The 20,912-nt window shown below is 36.2% G+C and overlaps 1 protein-coding gene and 1 pseudogene across 5 annotated transcripts in view; one reads left to right on the plus strand and one right to left on the minus strand.

The window, feature by feature from the left end:
- Nucleotides 1-736: 736 nt before the first annotated feature.
- Nucleotides 737-20,912, minus strand: part of MPC2 (mitochondrial pyruvate carrier 2) — a 27,002-nt gene continuing 6,826 nt past the window's right edge. For all 5 annotated transcript variants that reach the window (XM_024742407.1, XM_024742406.1, XM_024742405.1 and 2 more), the window contains exons 3-6: nucleotides 12,609-12,649; nucleotides 3,791-3,875; nucleotides 3,301-3,412; nucleotides 737-1,530 (exon numbers count right to left, since the gene is read on the minus strand). In XM_024742407.1, the coding sequence (XP_024598175.1) occupies nucleotides 1,494-1,530; nucleotides 3,301-3,412; nucleotides 3,791-3,875; nucleotides 12,609-12,649 (275 nt within the window). In that variant the 3' untranslated portion in view covers nucleotides 737-1,493. The remainder of the gene's footprint in view (nucleotides 1,531-3,300; nucleotides 3,413-3,790; nucleotides 3,876-12,608; nucleotides 12,650-20,912) is intronic.
- Nucleotides 11,325-12,167, plus strand: LOC112398034 (ferritin heavy chain pseudogene; annotated as a pseudogene).

Consider the following 20,912-nt stretch of genomic DNA (forward strand, 5'->3'; position numbering starts at 1 on the left):
TAGACCATGGCAGAAGTGATGGGATATAACTTATGAGATTAGGTTATAAAAAGACTGCAGCTTCTGTCTTAGGAACTCTCTCTCATCCTCTCTCCCTCTCGGGTATTTTCACTCTGGGGAAAGCAGCCCTTTTGGTGAAGAACTGATGTCTCTGGCCAAGAGCCAGAGAGGATGTGAGAATGGGCAATATCCATGTGAGAGGGCTTGGAGGCAGATCTCCCCCGAGGTGAGCCTGAGGTGACTGCATCCTGTGATACCCTGAGCCACAGGCACAAGCCAGAGGCATTCATATGAGCTGCTCCAGGATTCTTGACCCACAGAAACTATGAGATAATAAACATTTGTGGTTTTCAGTTAAAATCACTATAATTTTATTGGTTAAAAAAACAAAACAAAGACGGACAATGCTGAAGGGTTAAAAGATAAAGTGCAAGGTTTTCAATTGCTAATTGTCAAATTTTGATTATAGTATATTGTTACTCAAAAAGTTCTTTTTGTCACTTGCTTCTTCAAATTTAGAAATAACCGGCTTTGCTGATTTCTCTGACTACAGTTCTAACCAGGATTGGTTTTACTAGGATTTTCAGAAGAAAGGTCAGTACCCCAAATGGGAATTCAAATCAAATATGAATCCTCCTAAGGGGGACAAAGGTCACAAACATTTACAGAAAGCTGACTTATGTCCCAGGCACTCTGCTGGACACTTTCTTTCTTTCTTTTTTTTCACACACACACACACACACACACACACACACACACACACACACACACACAGTATTTTATTGGACACTTTCTTAAATTGCCCCAAAGTCAGAGATTATAAGTCACACAGCTGGGATTCAAATTCAGGTCTGCCTGACTCTAGAGCTTTTCTGCCACATCACATCAGTTATTGAATATATTTCAAAAATTTACAAATCCTTTGTTACTCTGTAGCTGTAAAAGACTTTCATACAACATACAAAAAATAATATTCTTCACAAGATTCTTCATTTCAAGTTAAAATATTTTAAAACAGTTTGAGGTGTCATGTTGCTGGCCATTCCACAACCCATTTCTCGCTCTCTTTAGCTCTATTTCCTTTCACTTTTAGCTACTTCATCATCCTTCACTGTACACAGATTATTTAACTTTCCGACTATCTTTTGACTCACTGGAATATGTGTGCTCTTAGACGTACACACTTTGGTTGACTAGAACAGAAGGAGGCCAGTGGTATGTACGAGCAGTATGATTTATTATGGACAAATAGTAAAAAAAAATGTTACTAATATCCATAGATAAATTCCTTCAGTAATATGTAAAGAGACAATATTATTAAAAGTTTGCTTTATTTTTCTGTTGAATCAAGTACTATCTTCCAATTACAGTTAGAATTTATGCCTTACAGATGTTAGCACAGTTAGCATCACCTCATTGACAACTGAATAATAAATCAAACTAGGTCCCAGTGGTTATGTCCACGTCTAGGTTGTTAGGGTGATCAAGAACTCTTATTTGTTTGCTTTAGCTTTTAGTCCTTGGTTATATCTATAAAGAAAACAGAAAGAAAAAAATCATGAATCACAATAGATACATTTATAATAAGAAGGGAGTGGGAAGCATATTCCATCTCTTCTTTCTCTCTAGTCAAGAGGCTATACAGTTGTAAATACAATCTTCCCAGAGGCTTATAGGAAGAAACAGGCAGATGGGAGAGTAATCCAAGGACTTTTTTGAATCTGGTTTCCAACTGTCAAAACGTCTTAACTGACATACAGTTCCCTGTACAAAAATATTATTTTAATGTAAGAATATTTTCATTCTGGAACTATACAAGAGTATGACAAACGTGAATATATGTATAAAGTTTACCAAAACGTGGTCATCTAGAACTTTTAATTTTATACTCACAAAGCATCTTTCCTGAGAATAAAATCAATTGGGAATGGGCCTGTCTAATCACTAAAAATAAAATATAATTCTGTGATGCAGGCAGGCTACTGGGTTAGGAGGTTGTAACACTTAAAGTTTATTGAATCTAAGGACAATTTCTTCAATTACCATTAATTCAAAGAAGAATTAACCACAAAGCTACAGAGTCTTTCCCTTTTACATCACCCTGGGCTTCATTTACTATTCTTCTCAGCTGAAAATAAAGTGGAAAACTGAATAAGCACAAGAGGGAACTTATTCCATGAAGCCTACCATACCTCCTAGATTTCTCAAAAGGTCCTGATTTCAAACATTCAACAGTATTTTCCTAAGTCCTCCAGAGAGTCCAACATTTATATTTCTAACTAAATCTAATCTGCTATTGTAACCGAAAGGCCAAAAATCCTTTTGTCAAACTAAACCTGAATTTCTGATATTAGAAATAATATTTCTGAATGTGGCACTTAGTGTTCTCATAGTTCTACTATCATGAGTTAATATAAGGTCAAAATGAGATGGTGCATGAGAAAAGTACTCTGTGAATAAAATCTCTGTACTAATTGAAGCTTATATTGATATAAGTAAGCCCTAAAAATGGTTGTCAGGCATTGTGTAGAATGAGTGAGTTTATTTATTCATCTATGCGTTATGTGCTAGAATATTATGAAAAGATTACAGAATTAAGCTACTAGTAAAGCTAGGGATGGTACAGATGAATGAAATTAAAATGTACTATACTCTGCAGAATAGAATGCCTTCTGAAAGGAAGGTAAATTACATAGCTCAATGTTTTCTATTTCTTTACTGAAATCATTCAATTTTTTTAGTTAAAGAAAGTTGTTATTCATAACATTGTTTTGTAATTTAGGAAGGTTCTATGGTTCAAATCAAGCCAGAGCCTTCATCTAAGCTCACTGCAGAGTGTTAACCAGTCACTGACAAATAATATTAATCACTGAATTTTAAAAATTTCCAATGCTCACGGAATACATACTTTCCAATGAAACTAGCAGCCTCACTTTAAACATCATTTCCAATACTATATAACTATACATTTAAGTCTCACTTTATCATATTTGATTGAAAGTAAGTGATAAAAAGTTCATGCAGAAAATTACCTAATATATCCTAAATTATATATGTTATCTTATCTTAATAAAAGAGACTCTATCAAAGGGCTGTACATCTAGGTAACACACAGATTTAAAACCTAGGTAATATACTGCCTAACACTTTTAACTCAAACCCCCAGGCTTTCTAGAAATGTTTAATGTCTGCTTCAGGCACATCCCGTCTTAGCATTATATATGAATCTTAAAAAAAAAAAGTATTGCCAGCCGGATGGCTTCTGAGGCAGATTTTTTTTTACATCTGTGGTAAGCTTACCTCCAAATACGAAAGAGCTGAGAGGCTCCGGCTGTCCCGACAAAGAAATTAACAGCAAACAGACTCCAGTTTTTGGGAATAATTACAAGTGAGTATCTTGACCAAATAAACCCTGTTGAAATAAATTTTTTTTTAAAAAAAGCATAGGTACTGCTGCAATCTTATTTGAACATTTAATATTAGAGTAAAATAATTATAAATAAGACTATGACAACACAAAGTAGGACAAAGAAATGCTATAATTTGAGACTTTAATGAAGTTGCTATAATTCAGCATTTCAGAAAACACTCAGTTCTTACATCACAGGGACATTTTTATAAGCCTCCTCTGCCTTCTTTGGCTATAGTCTAATAACTTCCTAGAGATAACACTGCTAATTTCTTTCTGTGTGAGTGTGTGTATATGTATTTCAAACACGAAACAGTTAAGTACATTGATATAAAACAAAATTTTTGAACGCCCGGTATGGAAGATATTCATTTAATTTACCTGTAGCCATCAAAACAGCAGATTGGGCTGTGCTGAGTTTTTCTGCAGGTCTAGCCATGTCAGCCAATCCAGCACACACCAACCCCTGGAAATACACATTAACACATAAGAAAGAAAAAAAGCATCATGAGTATGTAGTAATGGTTCTCAATTCTAACTAAAACACAAACTATTTCAGAGATTTTCAGACTGTAGCTATGATTTTAGTATCCATGCATTAAGAAAAAATGTATCATGACAAAAAGTTACAATGAATTCAGAAATGTTTTTTGAATTAAGTTGTATTTTGTTAATCACATTAAACAGCTTCATATATTTGAAAATCAGTAGTGTGTATATATTTTTTCTATAAGTATATTTGTATTTTTGTTCTACAAATGATACTTCTTTCACATAAGAATTTATATATTCTTTATGCATGTTGGGAACCACTGGTGTGGAAGATGCCTGAAAGCTATTTGTATAAATTCCTCCTTTCATGTTTTTTGCAACGTTATTCTTTTTAAAAGTGGAAGTATCAGAAAAACTCTGCTATAATTTTGGTTTCTTGGTTAGATAATTTTTCTTTAATGTCAAAGTATACCTGGTCATTTCTTCTCTGGTATGTTTTTAACACTGTTTTTTATAGAATCATACCCTACCATCAGCAACACTGAGAAAATTTAGTAAGGAGTCTTCACTAGAATATTAGTTATGCTACTCTATTGCAGAGATTAGAATACATAACAGAATGATTTTTATTGATGAAAAATTCACACCTATGTAAAATAAGAGAGACTAGTACAAAGAACCCCTACATACCCATCACCCAGTCAACAATTATTGACATTCTGCCATATTTACATCACCTCTCCTCCTCCCTTTCTCCAATTTTAAAATCAAATCCTAAATATGTCATTAGAAAATATGGTTTTAAGAAATTCATTTTCAGGTTTTTTTGAGTTTCTAAAAGATGCTCTTACATGAAAAATATAAACCAGCACAGGGTTTTTTTCTCCTAAATAGAACATATGCATACTTGTGAATTTTTACAAATTTAAACCAAATCCAAATGGTTTTGATTTAATAAAGTGAGTAGATCAAGGAAGCAATGATTCTGGCTTAAAAAAGGGGCAAATAGTTAAATACTGAAGTATAAGTAGAGGTAAATCATGACCAATACTACTTTTCTTGTTAATTTTCACCCATAGTCCTGTGATTTTCTTCCCAAATAGTTCCTAATCATCACTCTTACATTCTTCTTCCAGGTCCCAATGTACATTTTCTCAGTTGCATATTTGTTCCACTTTGGCAGGGTGGAATACTGCTGTTGTAAAGGGGAAGAAAGGGACTGATTTCTATCGTTATTCTACTCAGTCCACGTATTACTACACTGTAATAGATCTATGATGACTATAGGCTATATTCTAGCATTGTCTTTTGGAGGAAGGTAGCAGCCATGATTTTGTTTATGCTCAGAGTATACATTTTATTTTTCTGGGACATGTTAGTAATTGTGCTCTCCCACAGAGGTCTTGAGGCCCCTCTCCCACATTTCTTTCTCTCTCTCTCTTTTTTTTTTGAAATATTTGCTTTATTATCCTCTCTCTTTATATGTACATATATTTTTTTCTGACCCATTTACAAAGAAGTTGTAGACATCATGCCCTTTGACTCCCTAGTATTTTAGTGTACATTTGCTAAGAACAAGACTATCTTCCCATTCTCTTATATACCCACAGTCTAATCACAAAATTTCACATGGATAAGACACTGTTGTCTAATACACAGTGCATAGTTAAATTTTGACAACTGCCCCAGATGTCTTTTAAAACATTATTTTTCTTGTCCAGAGTAGTTAGGTCAGGATAATACATTGCATTTGGATGTTATGCCTCTTTAGTCTTCTTCTTTTTAAATTAAAGTATAGTTGATTTATAATACTATATTAGTTTCCTTTCCCGCATTTCTTAAAAAAAAAAAAAAAAAAAAAAAACCCTTTCTAGGGGATTTCCCTGGTGGTCCAGTGGAAAAGAATCCGCCTTCCAATGCAGGGGACCTGGCTTCGATCCCTGGTTGGAGAACTAAGATCCCACATGCCACGGGGCAACTAAGCCCACGCACCATAACTACTGAGCCTGCGTGCCTCAACTAGAGAGACTGCGTGCCACAACTACTGAGCCCATGCACACCACAACCAGAGAGAAGTCTGCGCACCGCGACGGCGCAATGCGGAGCCTGTGCTGCAATGAAAGATCCCACATGCCTCAACGAAGATCCCGAGTGCCGCAACTAAGACCGATGCAACCAAAAAAAAAACACCCTTTCTACTTCTATACCACTCTAACCTCATGTAAATTACCTTATAAAATCTTACTGTGAATCTAATCTCTGCCATTTACTAGCTGGGTGACTTTGGTCAAGTTACATAACACATTGTCTTAAATTCCTCATGTATAAAATGAGAATATGAATAGCTACCCTTGCAAAAGAGATATATGATTAAATGAGACAATACGCTTCAAAAATATTTACCATAGTGCCTGGAAAATATTATTATTATCAACAACAAATAGTAGCTTACATCTTTAGAGAAGCAGAGATAAGGGAATATTAGTCTCTGTACCTTATCCTGTATTTCTAGTCTCAGGGGCAGAAGGTCTGTGTTCCTATTCTTTGTTATGAACTTTATTCAAATAATAGAACTGTAGAGTCAGAGGGTGTGTGGAGTATATCACAAGATTATGTAAAATACTCCCTAACATGGGGAGAAAGTACCAATTACAGAAAGATCCACAGTGACTTTTAAAGGGGGTCCTGTAAGTGTTTAAGAGCCTAGGCTTTGAAGTCAAATTAGAACTGAGGGTTCAAATCCTGACTCTGTCACTTGCAACAGTTCTAGTTCTTTGAACCTCAGTACGTTTACACCTTTTTTTCTGGTGAAGATTAAATATTATATAATGTATTAAATAACCCAATACAGAGAGTTTGGCATCTAGTAGATTCAAGTTAGTTCTCTGTGTTTCCATCAATTAAAAACTGGTTTTCAAATGTGTGATTCTTTCTGGCACCTGGTTATCTCCACTGGGTGGAGTAAATACTCATCAGATAGTGTAAAACATTTTTTCCTTCCTTTCTTCCTCCCTTACGTCCTTCCTTCCTTCCAATATTTTCTCCTTTAGTTAAAAAAAAAAAAGTCATATGACACTTCTAGAGGAGGGCTAAAAATGAAATACCACTATAGAATATTCCAATTCCAAAATGCTTAGGGATAACAAAGTTCTCAAGATTTTAAACTGCAAATTAGTCTATATAAGTAGTTCCAGCTGGAAAAGCAAGTAGATAGACATTAAAAATCTGCAGAGTTAATCTTGAAATATAGTTTGACTTATTCCTAAGGAGAACAGAAAAGAGAAAAATTAGCCACACAAAATGGTATACTGTTCAAGAGTTAAATATAACCCAGTCGGGAATTCCCTGGTGGTCCAGTGGTTAGGACTCTGCACTTCCACTGGAGGGGGCCTGGGTTTGATCTCTGGTCGGGGAACTAAGATCCCACATGCTGCATATAAAACCCAGTCTGCATGAACAGACTATGAACAAAAAGAAAAAAAGCTCCCTCAACTGACCTTCACATAATAGTTTCCCCAGATTAGCCAATGATATCCATTCCTTCTGTAAACAAGCTAACGATGCCCATGACTGAATACTCATGGCTAGGGGCTATTTATTCTGTACTGCACTCATGCATTTTTCTCTCACTAGTTGAGTTTTATTTTTATCAAGTCACTGTGTTTGTCTTCAAACCTGTTTATACCAGTTTTACTTGTTACTGTAATTTATCTAATTTAATGAACTGGTAAACAGGTGAAACACAGAAAGAGGGTTGTTATTTCTATAAAATCTAAAGTGACTATTTTGGAAAGATTGAATACAGGCAGGTTAAACTTGCTGTCAAATTTGGTGTGAACAAGACAGATATAAAAAGACGGGGGTGAGGGGCTTCCCTGGTGGTGCAGTGGTTAAGAATCTGCTTGCCAACGCAGGGGACATGGGTTCGAGCCCTGGTCCAGGAAGATCCCACATGCCACGGAGCAACTAAGCCCGCGAGCCACAACTACTGAGCCTGTGCATCTGGAGCCTGCGAGCCACAACTACTGAGCCCATGTGCCACAACTACTGAAGTCCATGCACCTAGAGCCTGTGCTCCGCAACAAGAGAAGCCATTGCAATGAGAAGCCCGCGCACAGCAAGGAAGAGCAGCCCTTGCTCGCGGAAACTAGAGAAAGCCTTCGTGAATCAACAAAGACCCAATGCAGCCAAAAATAAATAAAATAAAATAAATTTTAAAAGATGGTGGGGAGACATAAAAATCTAGCAGGCTTCTGTTATCATGAAAGTCTCTATAAACTTGCTCTGCTTTAAAGAAAACTAAACTGAAATCATGTAGGATGCACTATGGTATAATTCATCCAAGACAGATGATGTGGAACTCAAAACCAGTGGATCCATACACAAATCAAAGCTTTGGCCTTATAGTAAATGATTGATAAATGAATATATACTTATAATCTTTAAGTTAAAATAAAATATTTAAGGGTGTGTAGTATTGCTTTTTAGAATTATCCACTTTGACCTTTATAATTAATTATTTGGCTTCAACTAAAGTGGCTAAGAAGGATTCAATCACAGTTAAATCTCTAAAAAGTATAGTCTAAAATTCTTAATGTACAAGTTAGGTGGCTTGCAGCAGCAACTGCTATGTGTCATGTATAGTTTACCACAGGTTAATTATCATCAAATGCTCTGGGAAAGGAAAGCATAAACTAAATATCAGAAAAAGTTTCCCCACCAGAGAACAAAACACAGAAATTTCCATTGCTATGCTGTCATCAGGAGACTATGTATGATGTCAACATGAACTTAAAATAGATATTTTTAAAGGAGACAGTCGAGAAAGCACTTATGAGTATATAATACTGTCAATGTTTCAAAACACTGGTGGACCAGATCAAAGAAACATCAAAGCTATTGGTAAAAATCAATAAACTTCTAAACTGTGGTAAATTTGGGGTCAGGGGTGTCCCCAACTTATTGGAAATACATTGTCATTCTTATTTTTTATTAATTTATTTTTTAAAATTATTATTATTTTATCTGTACGCGGGCCTCTCACTGTTGTGGCCTCTCCCGTTGCGGAGCACAGGCTCTGGATGCAGAGGCTCCGGATGCACAGGCTCAGCGGCCATGGCTCACGGGCCCAGCCGCTCCGCAGCATGTGGGATCTTCCTGGACCGGGTCACAAAGCCGTGTCCCCTGCATTGGCAGGCGGACTCTCAACCACTGCGCCACCAGGGAAGCCCTAAATTAATTTGTATTGGACTATAGTTGAATTACAATGCTGTATTAGTTTCTGCTGTACAGCAAAGTTAATCAGTTATACATATACATATATCCACTCTTTTTTAGATTCTTTTCCCATATAGGTCATTACAGGGTATTAAGTAGAGTTCCTTTTGCTATACGGTAGGTCTTTATGAGTTATCTATTTTATCATCCTCAGTTTTTAAATAATGGTGCTAGAAACAATATTTCAGCAATTAATTCCACTTTGCAGATATATAATTTTAAGCGTTGGTAGGGAGCGAAGAGAAAGGAAATAGTAATCTACATTTTTTAGTATTTTTTTTTAACATCACTCTTTTAAATGCTTAGAGCATGAGAAGAATCATTAAAGATGATATATTGAAACTTCTTTTTTAAACTGATGGAAGCTTTTCTCAACTTATAAATCTACAAAGAGAACTGTTCCCTAGTTCTCTGTAAAATATAGCTCCCAACCACTAATTTACTCTAATCTTGTTGTTTTATAGATGAGACAAAAGGGCAGAGATTGAACTTGCCTAAGGCCATAAAATTGAGGGACAGGTAATTCCAGTTCTAACATTCTCAACTACTTAGATTTACAGCTGAGTTTCCGAATTGTTCTAACAAATTAAAACAGTACATTTAAGAGAATTAAAATAGCCTACAACCCAAACAAAAAACAACTTTATTAAAACTTGGGCAAAGGGTTTAAATAGATACTTTTCCAGAGAAAATGTAAAAATGGTCAATGAAAAGATGCTCAGCATAACTAATCATATTAGGTAAATGTACATCAAAACCACAATGAGACACCACTTCACACCCATTAGAATGGCTATTATAAAACAACAAAAGTAACAAGTGTTGGCAGGGAGATGGAGAAATTGATTGGAACCCCCGTGAATTGCTGGTGGAAATGTAAAATAGTGCATCTGCTGTGGCATATGGTACAGCAGTTCATCAAAAGATTAAATATACTGAATTACCGTATGATTCAGCAATTCCATGTGTAGGTATATACCCAAAAGAACTGAAAGCAGGTCTGGAACAGATATTGTACACCATTGTTCATAGCGGCATTATTCACACTAGCCAAAAGGTGAAGCAACCCAAGTGTCCATTAACAGACGACTGAATAAACAATGTGATATACACATACAATGAAATATTCAGACTTAAAAAGGAAGGAAATTCTGACACATACTACGACATAGATGAACCTTCAGGACATTATGCTAAGTGAAATATGCCAGGCACAGAAAGACAAATACTGTATGATTTCACTTATATAAGGTACCCAGAGTAGTCAAATTCACAGATAGAAAGTGGAATGGTGGTTTCCAGGGGCTGGGGAAGAGGGAAATGAGCTATTGTTTAATGGGTTCAGAGTTTTAGTTCTGCAAGATTAAAAAGAGTCCTAGAGATTGGTTGCACACTGATGTGAATGTACTCAACACGAAAAAAATGGTTAAAATGATAATTTTATGTGTATTTTTTTACAGTTAAAAAAAAAAGCCTGCAGACCAGTAGTTTTCAAACTTTAGAAGTCCTCAGAATCACCTGGAGGGCTTATTAAAACACAAATTACTGGGCTCCATCCCTATAGTTTCAGATTTAGTAAATTTATGATGTGGCCTGAAAATCTGCATGTTTAACATATTCCTGGGTGATGCCAATGCTGTACGTCCAGGGATGACGCTTCGAGAAGCACTGCATTAAGCCCAAACTGGCCCTTCCAACATAAAATCAATGATTTGTTATTAATAGCCGTCGCAAATATTTCTTTTCAGCTAAATGAGAGCTTTAGGAATGCAAACTCTGGCATGGTGTAAAAGCATTGGTCTTGGAGTCAGAAGTCCCATATTCTATCATTTCCCAAATGTTAATATATATACCCTTGAATAAATTCTTCTACTTTTTGAGAATAACTTTCCTTGCCTCTATTTTAGTGTTAGTATCTGAAGTTCTCATACTAAATTAATAACAAAAGTTAATTTGGGGGTGTCCTAATTAATTTAAAGTTTTACATAGCCACAAAATTTTAGAATGAAGTTTCATGTTCCTAGGGCCCATAATTATAAGCTTTTTGATAACAATACGTTCCCCAAAGGGCTCTCACCTATCTAAGGAGTTCAGAAAAACTAAAGTAGGTAGTATGCTTTATGCAGTAAAACTGATACATCTGGCCACAGTCCTCGCGGAGAGTCGCCGCAGTTTCTTGCTTCAACAGTGCTGGGACGGAACCCGGCACTCGTCCCCCGCTCCGGCCGGCCGCTCAGAGCCAGCCCTCACCACCACCTCACGGCGCCCTCCGACCGCCCCAAGGTCCCCGCCGCCGTTACAGCGCCGCGCAGCCACCGCCACTGTTTCACCTCAGCCGCCCGCCATGACGACCGCGTCCCCTTCTCAGGTGCGCCAGAACTACCAGCAGGACTCGGAGAACACCATCAACCGCCAGATCAACCTGGAGCAATACACCTCCTACGTCTACCTGTCCATGTCGTACTATTTCGACCACGATGATGTGGCTTTGAAGAACTTTGCCAAATACTTTCTTCACCAATCTTGTGAGGAGAGGGAACATACTGAGGAACTGATGAAGCTGCAGAACCACCGGGGTGGCCGAATCTTCCTTCAGGATATCAAGAAACCAGACCGTGATGACTGGGAGAATGGGCTGAATGCAATGGGATGTGCGCTACACTTGGAAAAGTGTGAATCAGTCACTACTGGAACTGCACCAACTGGCCACGGAGAAAAATGACCCCCACTGGTGTGACTTCATTGAGACTCATTATCTGAATGAGCAGGTGAAATCCATTAAAGAGTTGGGTGAACACGTAACCAACTTGCGCACGATGGGGGCCCCCGAATCTGGCATGGCACAGTATCTTTTTGACAGGCACACCCTGGGAAATAGTGATAATGAGAGCTAAGCCTTAGGCTGGCTTCCCATAGCCACAGGGGTGACTTCCCTGGTCACCAAGGCAGTGCATGCATGTTTGGGTTACCTTACCTTTTCTGTAAGTTGTACCAAAATATCTACAAGTCCTTTCCTTAGTACCATTCCTTCAAATAAAGTCATTTGGTACCCCCCCCAAAAAAACCCTGATACATCTGAGAGTATTTGTATAAAATTACTTCAAGACGTACCATGAACATTTTTTTTTTTTTTTTGCGGTATGCAGGCCTCTCACTGTTGTGGCCTCTCCCGTTGCGGAGCACAGGCTCCGGACACGCAGACTCAGCGGCCATGGCTCACGGGCCCAGCCGCTCTGGGCATGTGGGATCTTCCTGTACCGGGGCACGAACCCGGGTCCCCTACATCGGCAGGCGGACTCTCAACCACTGCGCCACCAGGGAAGCCCCCATGAACATTTAAAAGTATATCCTTCAGAAAAGTTACTTCAAATTAATAAGCTCCTTTAAAGAATATATTTTTCAGTAGCTTCTGCAAAAATTCAAGACTTACCCATTTCATAATTGGAGCCCAGAAAAATACTGTTTTGGGACCTGAAAATAAAAAATGAAAAATTTAGCAATAAACCAACTATTTTCAATATGTCTTTTAATAGCCATCACCACATTTCAAAAACTCAAAGGTTTATCAATCTATTTCTAATAATTTTTACTATGCTTTCTGCATACTTTGTATTTAAGTTAAAATTTAGAGAGTCACCACACTATCAATCTTTCATACAAGTTGTTTTGATCTCCTTGTCAATTATTTGTATTTTTGTGAACTATTAAAATTAGCTAAAGTATAATGAAGATGGTTTTGGAAACCATTCCTAACGTTTTGCCTTGAACATGGAACTTAATGTTATTTCACTTAAGGATAATCTTCAAGTTGAGGAAATGACAAATTATGGAATTTTGGTGATACAAGCCACAGTAGATATTTACTATTAGTTTCTGGCTGCAGTGGGTCTTCTTTGCTGCGTGCAAGCTTTCTCAGTTGCAGCGAGCCGGAGGGTTACTCTTCATCGCGGTGCGTGGGCTTCTCACTGCGGTGGCTGAGCACTGGCTCTAGGCGCACGGGCTTTAGTAGTTGCAGCACGCGGGCTCGGTAGTTGTGGCACGTGGGCCCTAGAGCACATGGGCTTCAGTAGTTGCGGCTTGTGGGCTCAGTAGTTGAGGCACGTGGGCTCTAGAGCGCGGGCTCAGTAGTTGTGGTGCACGGGCTTAGTTGCTCTGCGGCATGTGGGAGCTTCCTTGACCAGGGATCGAACCCAGGTACCCTGCATGGCAGGCAGATTTTTCAACCACTGCGCCACAGGGAAGTCCCAGATATTTATATATTCACTAATTCTATTAATATTTATTATTATAAATGACATGTCACCACGTATTCTAGTAAAACTTCTTATAAAAATTCTATATATTCTAGTACAAAATTAATGAACCTAACTTTAAAGGGCACATGAGAAAGCGGAAAGCCTAGATTTGTAAGCTCCTTAATAGCAGGGTCCTTGTTTTAGTTAACCTGGTACTCATCTGCCTCGTGCAAAATGTTCAATAAATGTTGACAGTATTGAAAATGACTACGGCTTCTTAGACAACCTTTTCTCAAACCTAGAATTTGAGAAGCATGATGTTTCAGCGCTGGAAGGAAACTCAGAGATCATCTAATCTAAATCCTTCATTTTACCCATAAGGCTCAGAGAAGTTCCATAACCTACTCAAGTCGTGCGGCTAGTAAGCCCAGAATTTTAACTAGAACCTAAGTCTTCTAACTCTTAAACTTGTGCTCTTTAACCACAGAACATAACTGTGCCCACTTGTAACTCTTCCAAATTATATGTCTCTTTTAAACTTCCAGGGGATACAGTGACAGGAGAGAAACAGACTTTGTCCATGGTAATTTAAAAGCTAAATCCAATACAAATTAATATGGTATGTATGCTCTCAACACACTGGATCAACAAAAGACATTTATTTCTTAACACAAAAATTAATCAATTTCACATAAGACAACAGTGATTTTAAGCAAATTCGAAATTAAAAAAATCTAATTATATTCTAATTATAAATCTAATTGTATTATTTCTGCCTTAATATTCCACTTTACTTTGTAAGAATAAATAGTTTTTATGGATCACAAAAATCACATCTAAAATGGCATCATCACCCAAATATAACACATTTATTTCTCTTCATCTACTCCCAGTAATATTTCTCAAATAGCACCAGCAGGTAAAGATGGATTTATCCAATTTCCCCCCAGTGGGTGAGCATTCACTGTCATTAATAATCAAGGAATGTTTCTGTTCACATACACATACATAACATTTAAAAGATAGAATTGACTCAAACCTATTATTTAGGAACAAAACAAAAGATAATGAAATTGAAAAAGCATGGACCTAAAAAAAAAGTACAAGCACATAGCTAAGTTAAGATCCAGTCATAGTTGTAGGTTTAATTTGTTGCAAAGAAGACCACTCATTCATTCACCCATAATAATTACTGCATGCTTTACAGTGTTGTAGGCACTGGGGATGCACTGGTAAATAAAACACAGTGCTGGCTTTAAAGGACCTAAGCACAAGCTACTAGTCCCCTTATTTGGCCTTACTTGGCCTTATCTGGTTAACTCCTAATATCCTTCAAAAACTCATTGAAGGTTTCATCTCCTCAAGGAAGCCTTCTTTAACATCTCCAGGTTAGATTAAATGCTCCTTCTCTGAACTCCCAAAGCAGCCTGTCTATTCTTCTAGTTTTCTGCACTTAACAATTAAACTGATCTATTTACGCATCTGTCACTTTAATCAGGCAAGGTCTAGAAGTCAAAGCCTGTTTCTTAGTTTTTCTTGACAAATAATATTTTTGAACAGAATTGAATTGGATTAACCATATCCAGGAGAGATGCTAATCAAAGCTACTCAAATTTTAGGTTTGACCCAGATTTGCCTTGACACCGCTTCATCCTCAAGGCTGGGATTTCAGGGACATCAGGTTCCCTTTACATCAGGGAACTGGTACTAGACTTTCACTCATTAGTTACTCTACTCTTAGACCATGATACTTCCCTTTTTGGCTCCTGAAAATTCTTCCCATGAGTCTGAGGCCATAATGCACTAATCCTATAAGTCAATCTTTTCAAACTCTGGTTATTTTAGTTTGAGTTTCTGAGATTCCTATCATCACACCTGGTTTATTTTTCTTTGTCATATACAAAGCCCCAGGGTCATATGCAGTATCAATTACCAAGTTTATTTTTTATCCCTGCATGAAGCTTGGCTTCATCACTCAAGGGTAAGCCAATACATTGTTTTCGTCTCTGGCTTTGGATTCTCCAACAGACTCCTCTCTTCATATTTCAAAACTCATGCTTCCTCTTCTGCCACCCCAAAAACCTTAGAGCAATGCCTCTAAGGTTCTGGTTTCTTTACGAGCTGAAATGGTTGACCCTTCAGGGTTAATGAACGTCAAGCTTTTCAGTAGGTTTGCCTGGTAACTAATTTACTCAACTGCTCTGAGCTAGGTGATAATATTAAAATAAAAACTGCCCTTCTCTCACACAACTGAACCAAACAAAAACTTCGAACATGAAATTATGGTTGCTAGAACATGAGCCAAAGAGAAGTTTAAATATTTTATTTAGTGCATAATTTTAAACTATAAAACAAAGCCTAAATTAATTTAATTGGTAAGCACTGAATTTAAAAACATCAGTAGCAAATATATATTAATAAGACATTCTAAATTTCTAATTTTTTCTGAAATATCAGAGGATGCTGACACCTGACACAAATAATTAGGGTTGGAGATCTGTAAGTGCAAACAAGCAGTGTTTTCTTCATTGTTAAAAAAAGGAAAAAATAGCTAGTAATACCCATGATCATATAATAGGTTAACAACAAATTTTAAAGCAAACTTATTTTAGTTCACCCTTCCATTTTATCTTAGCTAATCATTTTCTACCTTAAAAGTAAAGAAGTCAAATAAATATAGACGTGTATGAATTCAGGAACAGAGGCTATCTTCTTGAAAACAGCAATCAGTCAATAATGGAAATGGTAATGAGGAAACATCCCAACTGATTTTGACATTTAAAATGTAAAGTTTAAAAACATTTGTTTATTTAAGTATAGTTGGTTCATAATGTGTTAGTTTCAGGTGTACAGAAAAGTGATTCAGTTATACATATATAACTATATTCTTTTTCAGATTCTTTTCCATTTTCAGGTTATTACAAGGTATTGAACATAGTTCCCTGTGCTGTACAGTAGGTCCTTGTTATTTACCTAAAACAAAAAGTTTTGACAAAAACATATTTGGAAACAGGTATCACATAAACAGTGAGAATATAATGTCACATTGTCTTTCTAGACCTGGGAAAAATAGGTTTATGTTCTACAATGACATAGCTATTCTCACTGGAGAGCATTAAAAAAATGAAGTCATTAAATAATCATGATACCTGAAGTGATTATAACACCTTAAAATCAAGATAAGCATAAGTATAAATAGAGTATCTAGTTAACATTCATTACGATGAATGAAAAAACGTGATTAGGCATAAATTTTAAATTACTGAAAATATATTGAATAAAAAGCAGCTCTTAAGAAATTTAATTTGAAGTCCAAGATGAGGGAAATGTGTCCCCATCAGATATAAATATACATTCCTTTAGACAAAGAAGTAACTAACAATTAACACATTTTCATCTTGTTTCTTATAAGTCCACTCTTGGAGGTTGGAAAAGGCCTCAAATGCTGACTATTTAAAACTATGAATTATACAGCAAAACAAACATATGGTTACAAAAGGGGAGAGGAAGGCGGGGAGTGACAAATTAGGAGTATGGGATTAACAGATACAAACTACTATACATAAAATACATGAGCAACAAGGATTGACTGTAAAACTATGAACTATTTTCAAGCATAACAAAAAATACAAATAATAATATAATGGTCATTTTCTTTTGTGTTGTTATATGTTTTTCTGATTTTTAAAGTGAAACTGATGTTTTCTAAAGTTCAAACTTTCATGGAAGAATTTGAAAAAATTCTGCAAGGGAATATCACAACCAAATATGTAACAGACATAAGAGACCTACATTTTCAAACAAATTAACAAATCTAGTTGCCTTGTTGAACTTTGATGAACCTATTAATAAAACAGTGACATAATTTTACTTCCTAATTTCCTTACCTGAGAGGAATGACTGCTAATGAAATACTTTATAAATTCTACCCAGAAAGTATGTCATTTATTGTACGTATGATTCTCTTCCTAGGGAAAGACTTCCTTCTTGGAACAGAATAAGTAACTTTTACACACATGCAAACGTACACATATACAAATATTGAATTGAGGTGCTCCCAATGTTGAGAATAAAGTTCTTACTGAATGTTGTCCACTACTCCACCGAATCCCTTTCATACCATTTCTCTTCGGTTTACTGCTTTCAACATCCCTCAACTTTCCTCTAACATTCCTTGTATTAAGCAAGTCCATCTGTTTGCCATCATGTAGCCAGCTACTTACAAATTCACACAGATATTGACAAAGATTACTCATTTTTATTTGTACTAAAGCTAGTTCTGATTTCATACCGAGAACATGACCGGGCTACCATTTTAGAGCCAAGCAGTCTTTATATCTCGTGGAAGGCCCTGGAAAGAGCTCACTCAAATAGCACCCAGAACGTCATAGGTGTATAATGATTTTTAAAATGTTGATTTTAAACAGGCTTTGGTGAAAATGCCAAAGAAAAATAACGGGTGAAGTGACTAGCTATGATAGCCAATATGCATTTTAGGGTTGATACATTTTAAATTTATACATTTCTTCAGTAACAAAGAATCAATGACTTCTAGATTTAGAAAGACTGTTGAAATCATCTAGTTCAGGCATTCATTTTATAAACCAGGTAAATGAGGCCCAGAGAGGTAAAATTACTTACATAAAATACATAGCACAACAAGGATAAAAACTTAGATCCCTAAAACCTAATCTAACAATAATTATATAGTCTTCCCTGATGAAATCTGAGTTTCTTGAAGCCTCTGAAACTAAGAAAGGTCCTAGCAGAAATACCAAATTGTAGACTATCACAGCTAGAAAGAAACTTAAAGAAAATCCAAATTCTTCTACTTTTATACATGAAAAAGAAAAGGCACTTAAAAGTTAAGTAATGTGTCTCATATTCAGATAGTTCCAGATACAGCAAGGACCAGAATACAGGCCTCTTTGATCCCAGTCCTCTTTCTGCTATGCCAGACCACACTTTAAATGTATTTCACACTCTCTCATAGACAAAATTAATATTATTACATGACTTGGAAATAAGAGACAATTTTTTTTAAACTGAAGTATAGTTGATTTACAATCTTGTGTCAGTTTCAGGTGTACAGCAAAATGATTCAGTTTTATATATATGAGACTGAATATGTATATTCTTTTTCAGATTCTTTTCACTTATAGATTATTACAAAATATTGAGTATAGTTCCCTGTGCTATACAGTAGGTCCTTGTTGGTTATCTATTTTATATATAGCAGAGTGTATATAACAAACGATTTATAGCTTCTCTTAGGGCTTGCTTCTCCTTTAGTACATCTAGTGAATCAAATTAGATGAGGCATGAACAGTCTTAATTTCTTAAAATTAGTTTAAGATCAGGTTAGTGGGCAAAAGTTATGTTAAGTGTCACACTAACAACTACAACAAGGATTGTATTACTTTTATGATCTCTTCTGAGAATACAAAATCTCTGTGGCTAGGGATTTTAATTTTATTCACTAAAATATCTCAAACGCTAAAACAGTATCTAATATACAGCAGGCCCTCAAAAAATATTAAATAATTCAACTTTCTTGGAGCTAACTAGTTTAAAGATATTCTATTTTTCATCAATATCTTACAATTGTATTTGAAATCCCAACTTTCCATTTTGGTTCTCATTCCTTAATTTTAAGGTAACAGAGGTTATAACTGTAAAAAAATAATATATGTATATTTACATATTTAGTGTATATATTTAAACATAATATACATTAACAATATGTTTAAGAATATATTTATATAGAGAGATGTATTATACATGGTATATAATACAGATATATTTAATATGATATAGATATCTAGATGTCTATCCTAGACTGGCATTAAAATTCTTCAGATAATCTCTGTAGGAAGAAAATGTTCTAACAGAGACGCTAAATAACCATGTTAATACATAACTGTGTGGGTTTCTACACTGGTTATTTATTTGATCCCCATTTGGCTTTATTTACATAAAATAAAACAAAATATTCTCTGAACTAAGTTGTATTAAACTAGTATAACAGCAATTCCCTGAGCATTTAATTTTGAATTTTTTTGATAAAGATATTCCCTTATGAACACTGCTAATAATGGTTCATTTAGTATGTTTTTATTTTAAAAAATATTCTCTAGGTCTGTAAGATAAAAAGGAAAAACCAATTCTCTTACCTAGGAAAAATGAAAATATCCCTGTTATGAAGATCTTAAAGTAACTTTTCCCATAAGCCTTCCCAGAGAGAACACCATGCAAAGCAGAGAATATTCTCAGCAACAGCAAACTAAACACTGCAACATGTTTCATAGAAGTATTTTTTCAACAGTTCTTCCACTTAAGCCAAAATGTAATTCAATATAAGCAAAGCTATGGTAAGCAAAAATTATATGGCTCAGATAGCTGTTTTCTGGGCTGATTTAACTGAAGGATAGTTTTTATTTATTTATTTTAATTATTTATTTCTTATTTAATTCTGTTTTTTCCCCCAGTTCTATTGAGATATCTCTTTTTTTTTTTGCTACACCACGCGGCTTGTGGGATCTTAGTTCCCCAACCAGGGATTGAACCCGGGCCATGGCAGTGAAAGCACCAAGTCCTAACCACTGGACCTCCAGGAAATTCCCGAGATATAACTCTTTAGAGACTCTCTGGACTCTTTAGGGCTGAAGTCTCCTAACTTCTTTTGAACACATTGCCCCATCAGTTAAAAAAATTTTTTTTGAGCATACATCCCCTATATACAGTGCATATATATACATATATATAAATTAATACATATAGACGCCATAGAATTTAGTGTACAGATGTTCCTTGATTTATGATGGGGTTACATCCCAATAAATTCATTGAAGGTTGAAAATATCATAAATTGAAAATTTTTTTTTTTTTTTTTTTTTTTTGTGTTGGGGGCCCCCCACATCCCCTACATCAGCAGGCGGACTCTCAACCACTGCACCACCAGGGAAGCCCCATAAATTGAAAATTTATTTAATACACCTAACTTACTGAAGTATCATAGCTTAACCTAGCCTACCTTTAACATGCTCAGGACACTTATAGCTTACAGTTGGGCAAAATCATCTAACACAAAGCCTACTTTATAATAAATTGTTGAATATCCCATGTAATTTATTGAATACTGTACTGAAAAACAGAATGGCTATAGGGGTGCAGAATGGACGTACTGATTGTTTACCGCATGATTGACTGTGAGCTGTGCCTCATTGCTGCCACCCAGCAACATGAGAGCACTGTACCACATATCACTAGCCCAGGAAAAGATCAAAATTCAAAGTACAGTATCTGGGCTTCCCTGGTGGCGCAGTGGTTGAGAGTCCGCCTGCCGCTGCAGGGGACACGGGTTCGTGCCCCAGTCCGGGAAGATCCCACATGCCGTGGAGTGGCTAGGCCTGTGAGCCATGGCCGCTGAGCCTGCACGTCCAGAGCCTGTGCTCCACAACGGGAGAGGCCACAACAGTGAGAGGCCCGTGTACCGCAAA

This window comes from Neophocaena asiaeorientalis, unplaced genomic scaffold (genome assembly GCF_003031525.2).
Source record: "Neophocaena asiaeorientalis asiaeorientalis breed wild unplaced genomic scaffold, Neophocaena_asiaeorientalis_V1.1 scaffold99, whole genome shotgun sequence".
NCBI lineage: Eukaryota > Metazoa > Chordata > Mammalia > Artiodactyla > Phocoenidae > Neophocaena > Neophocaena asiaeorientalis.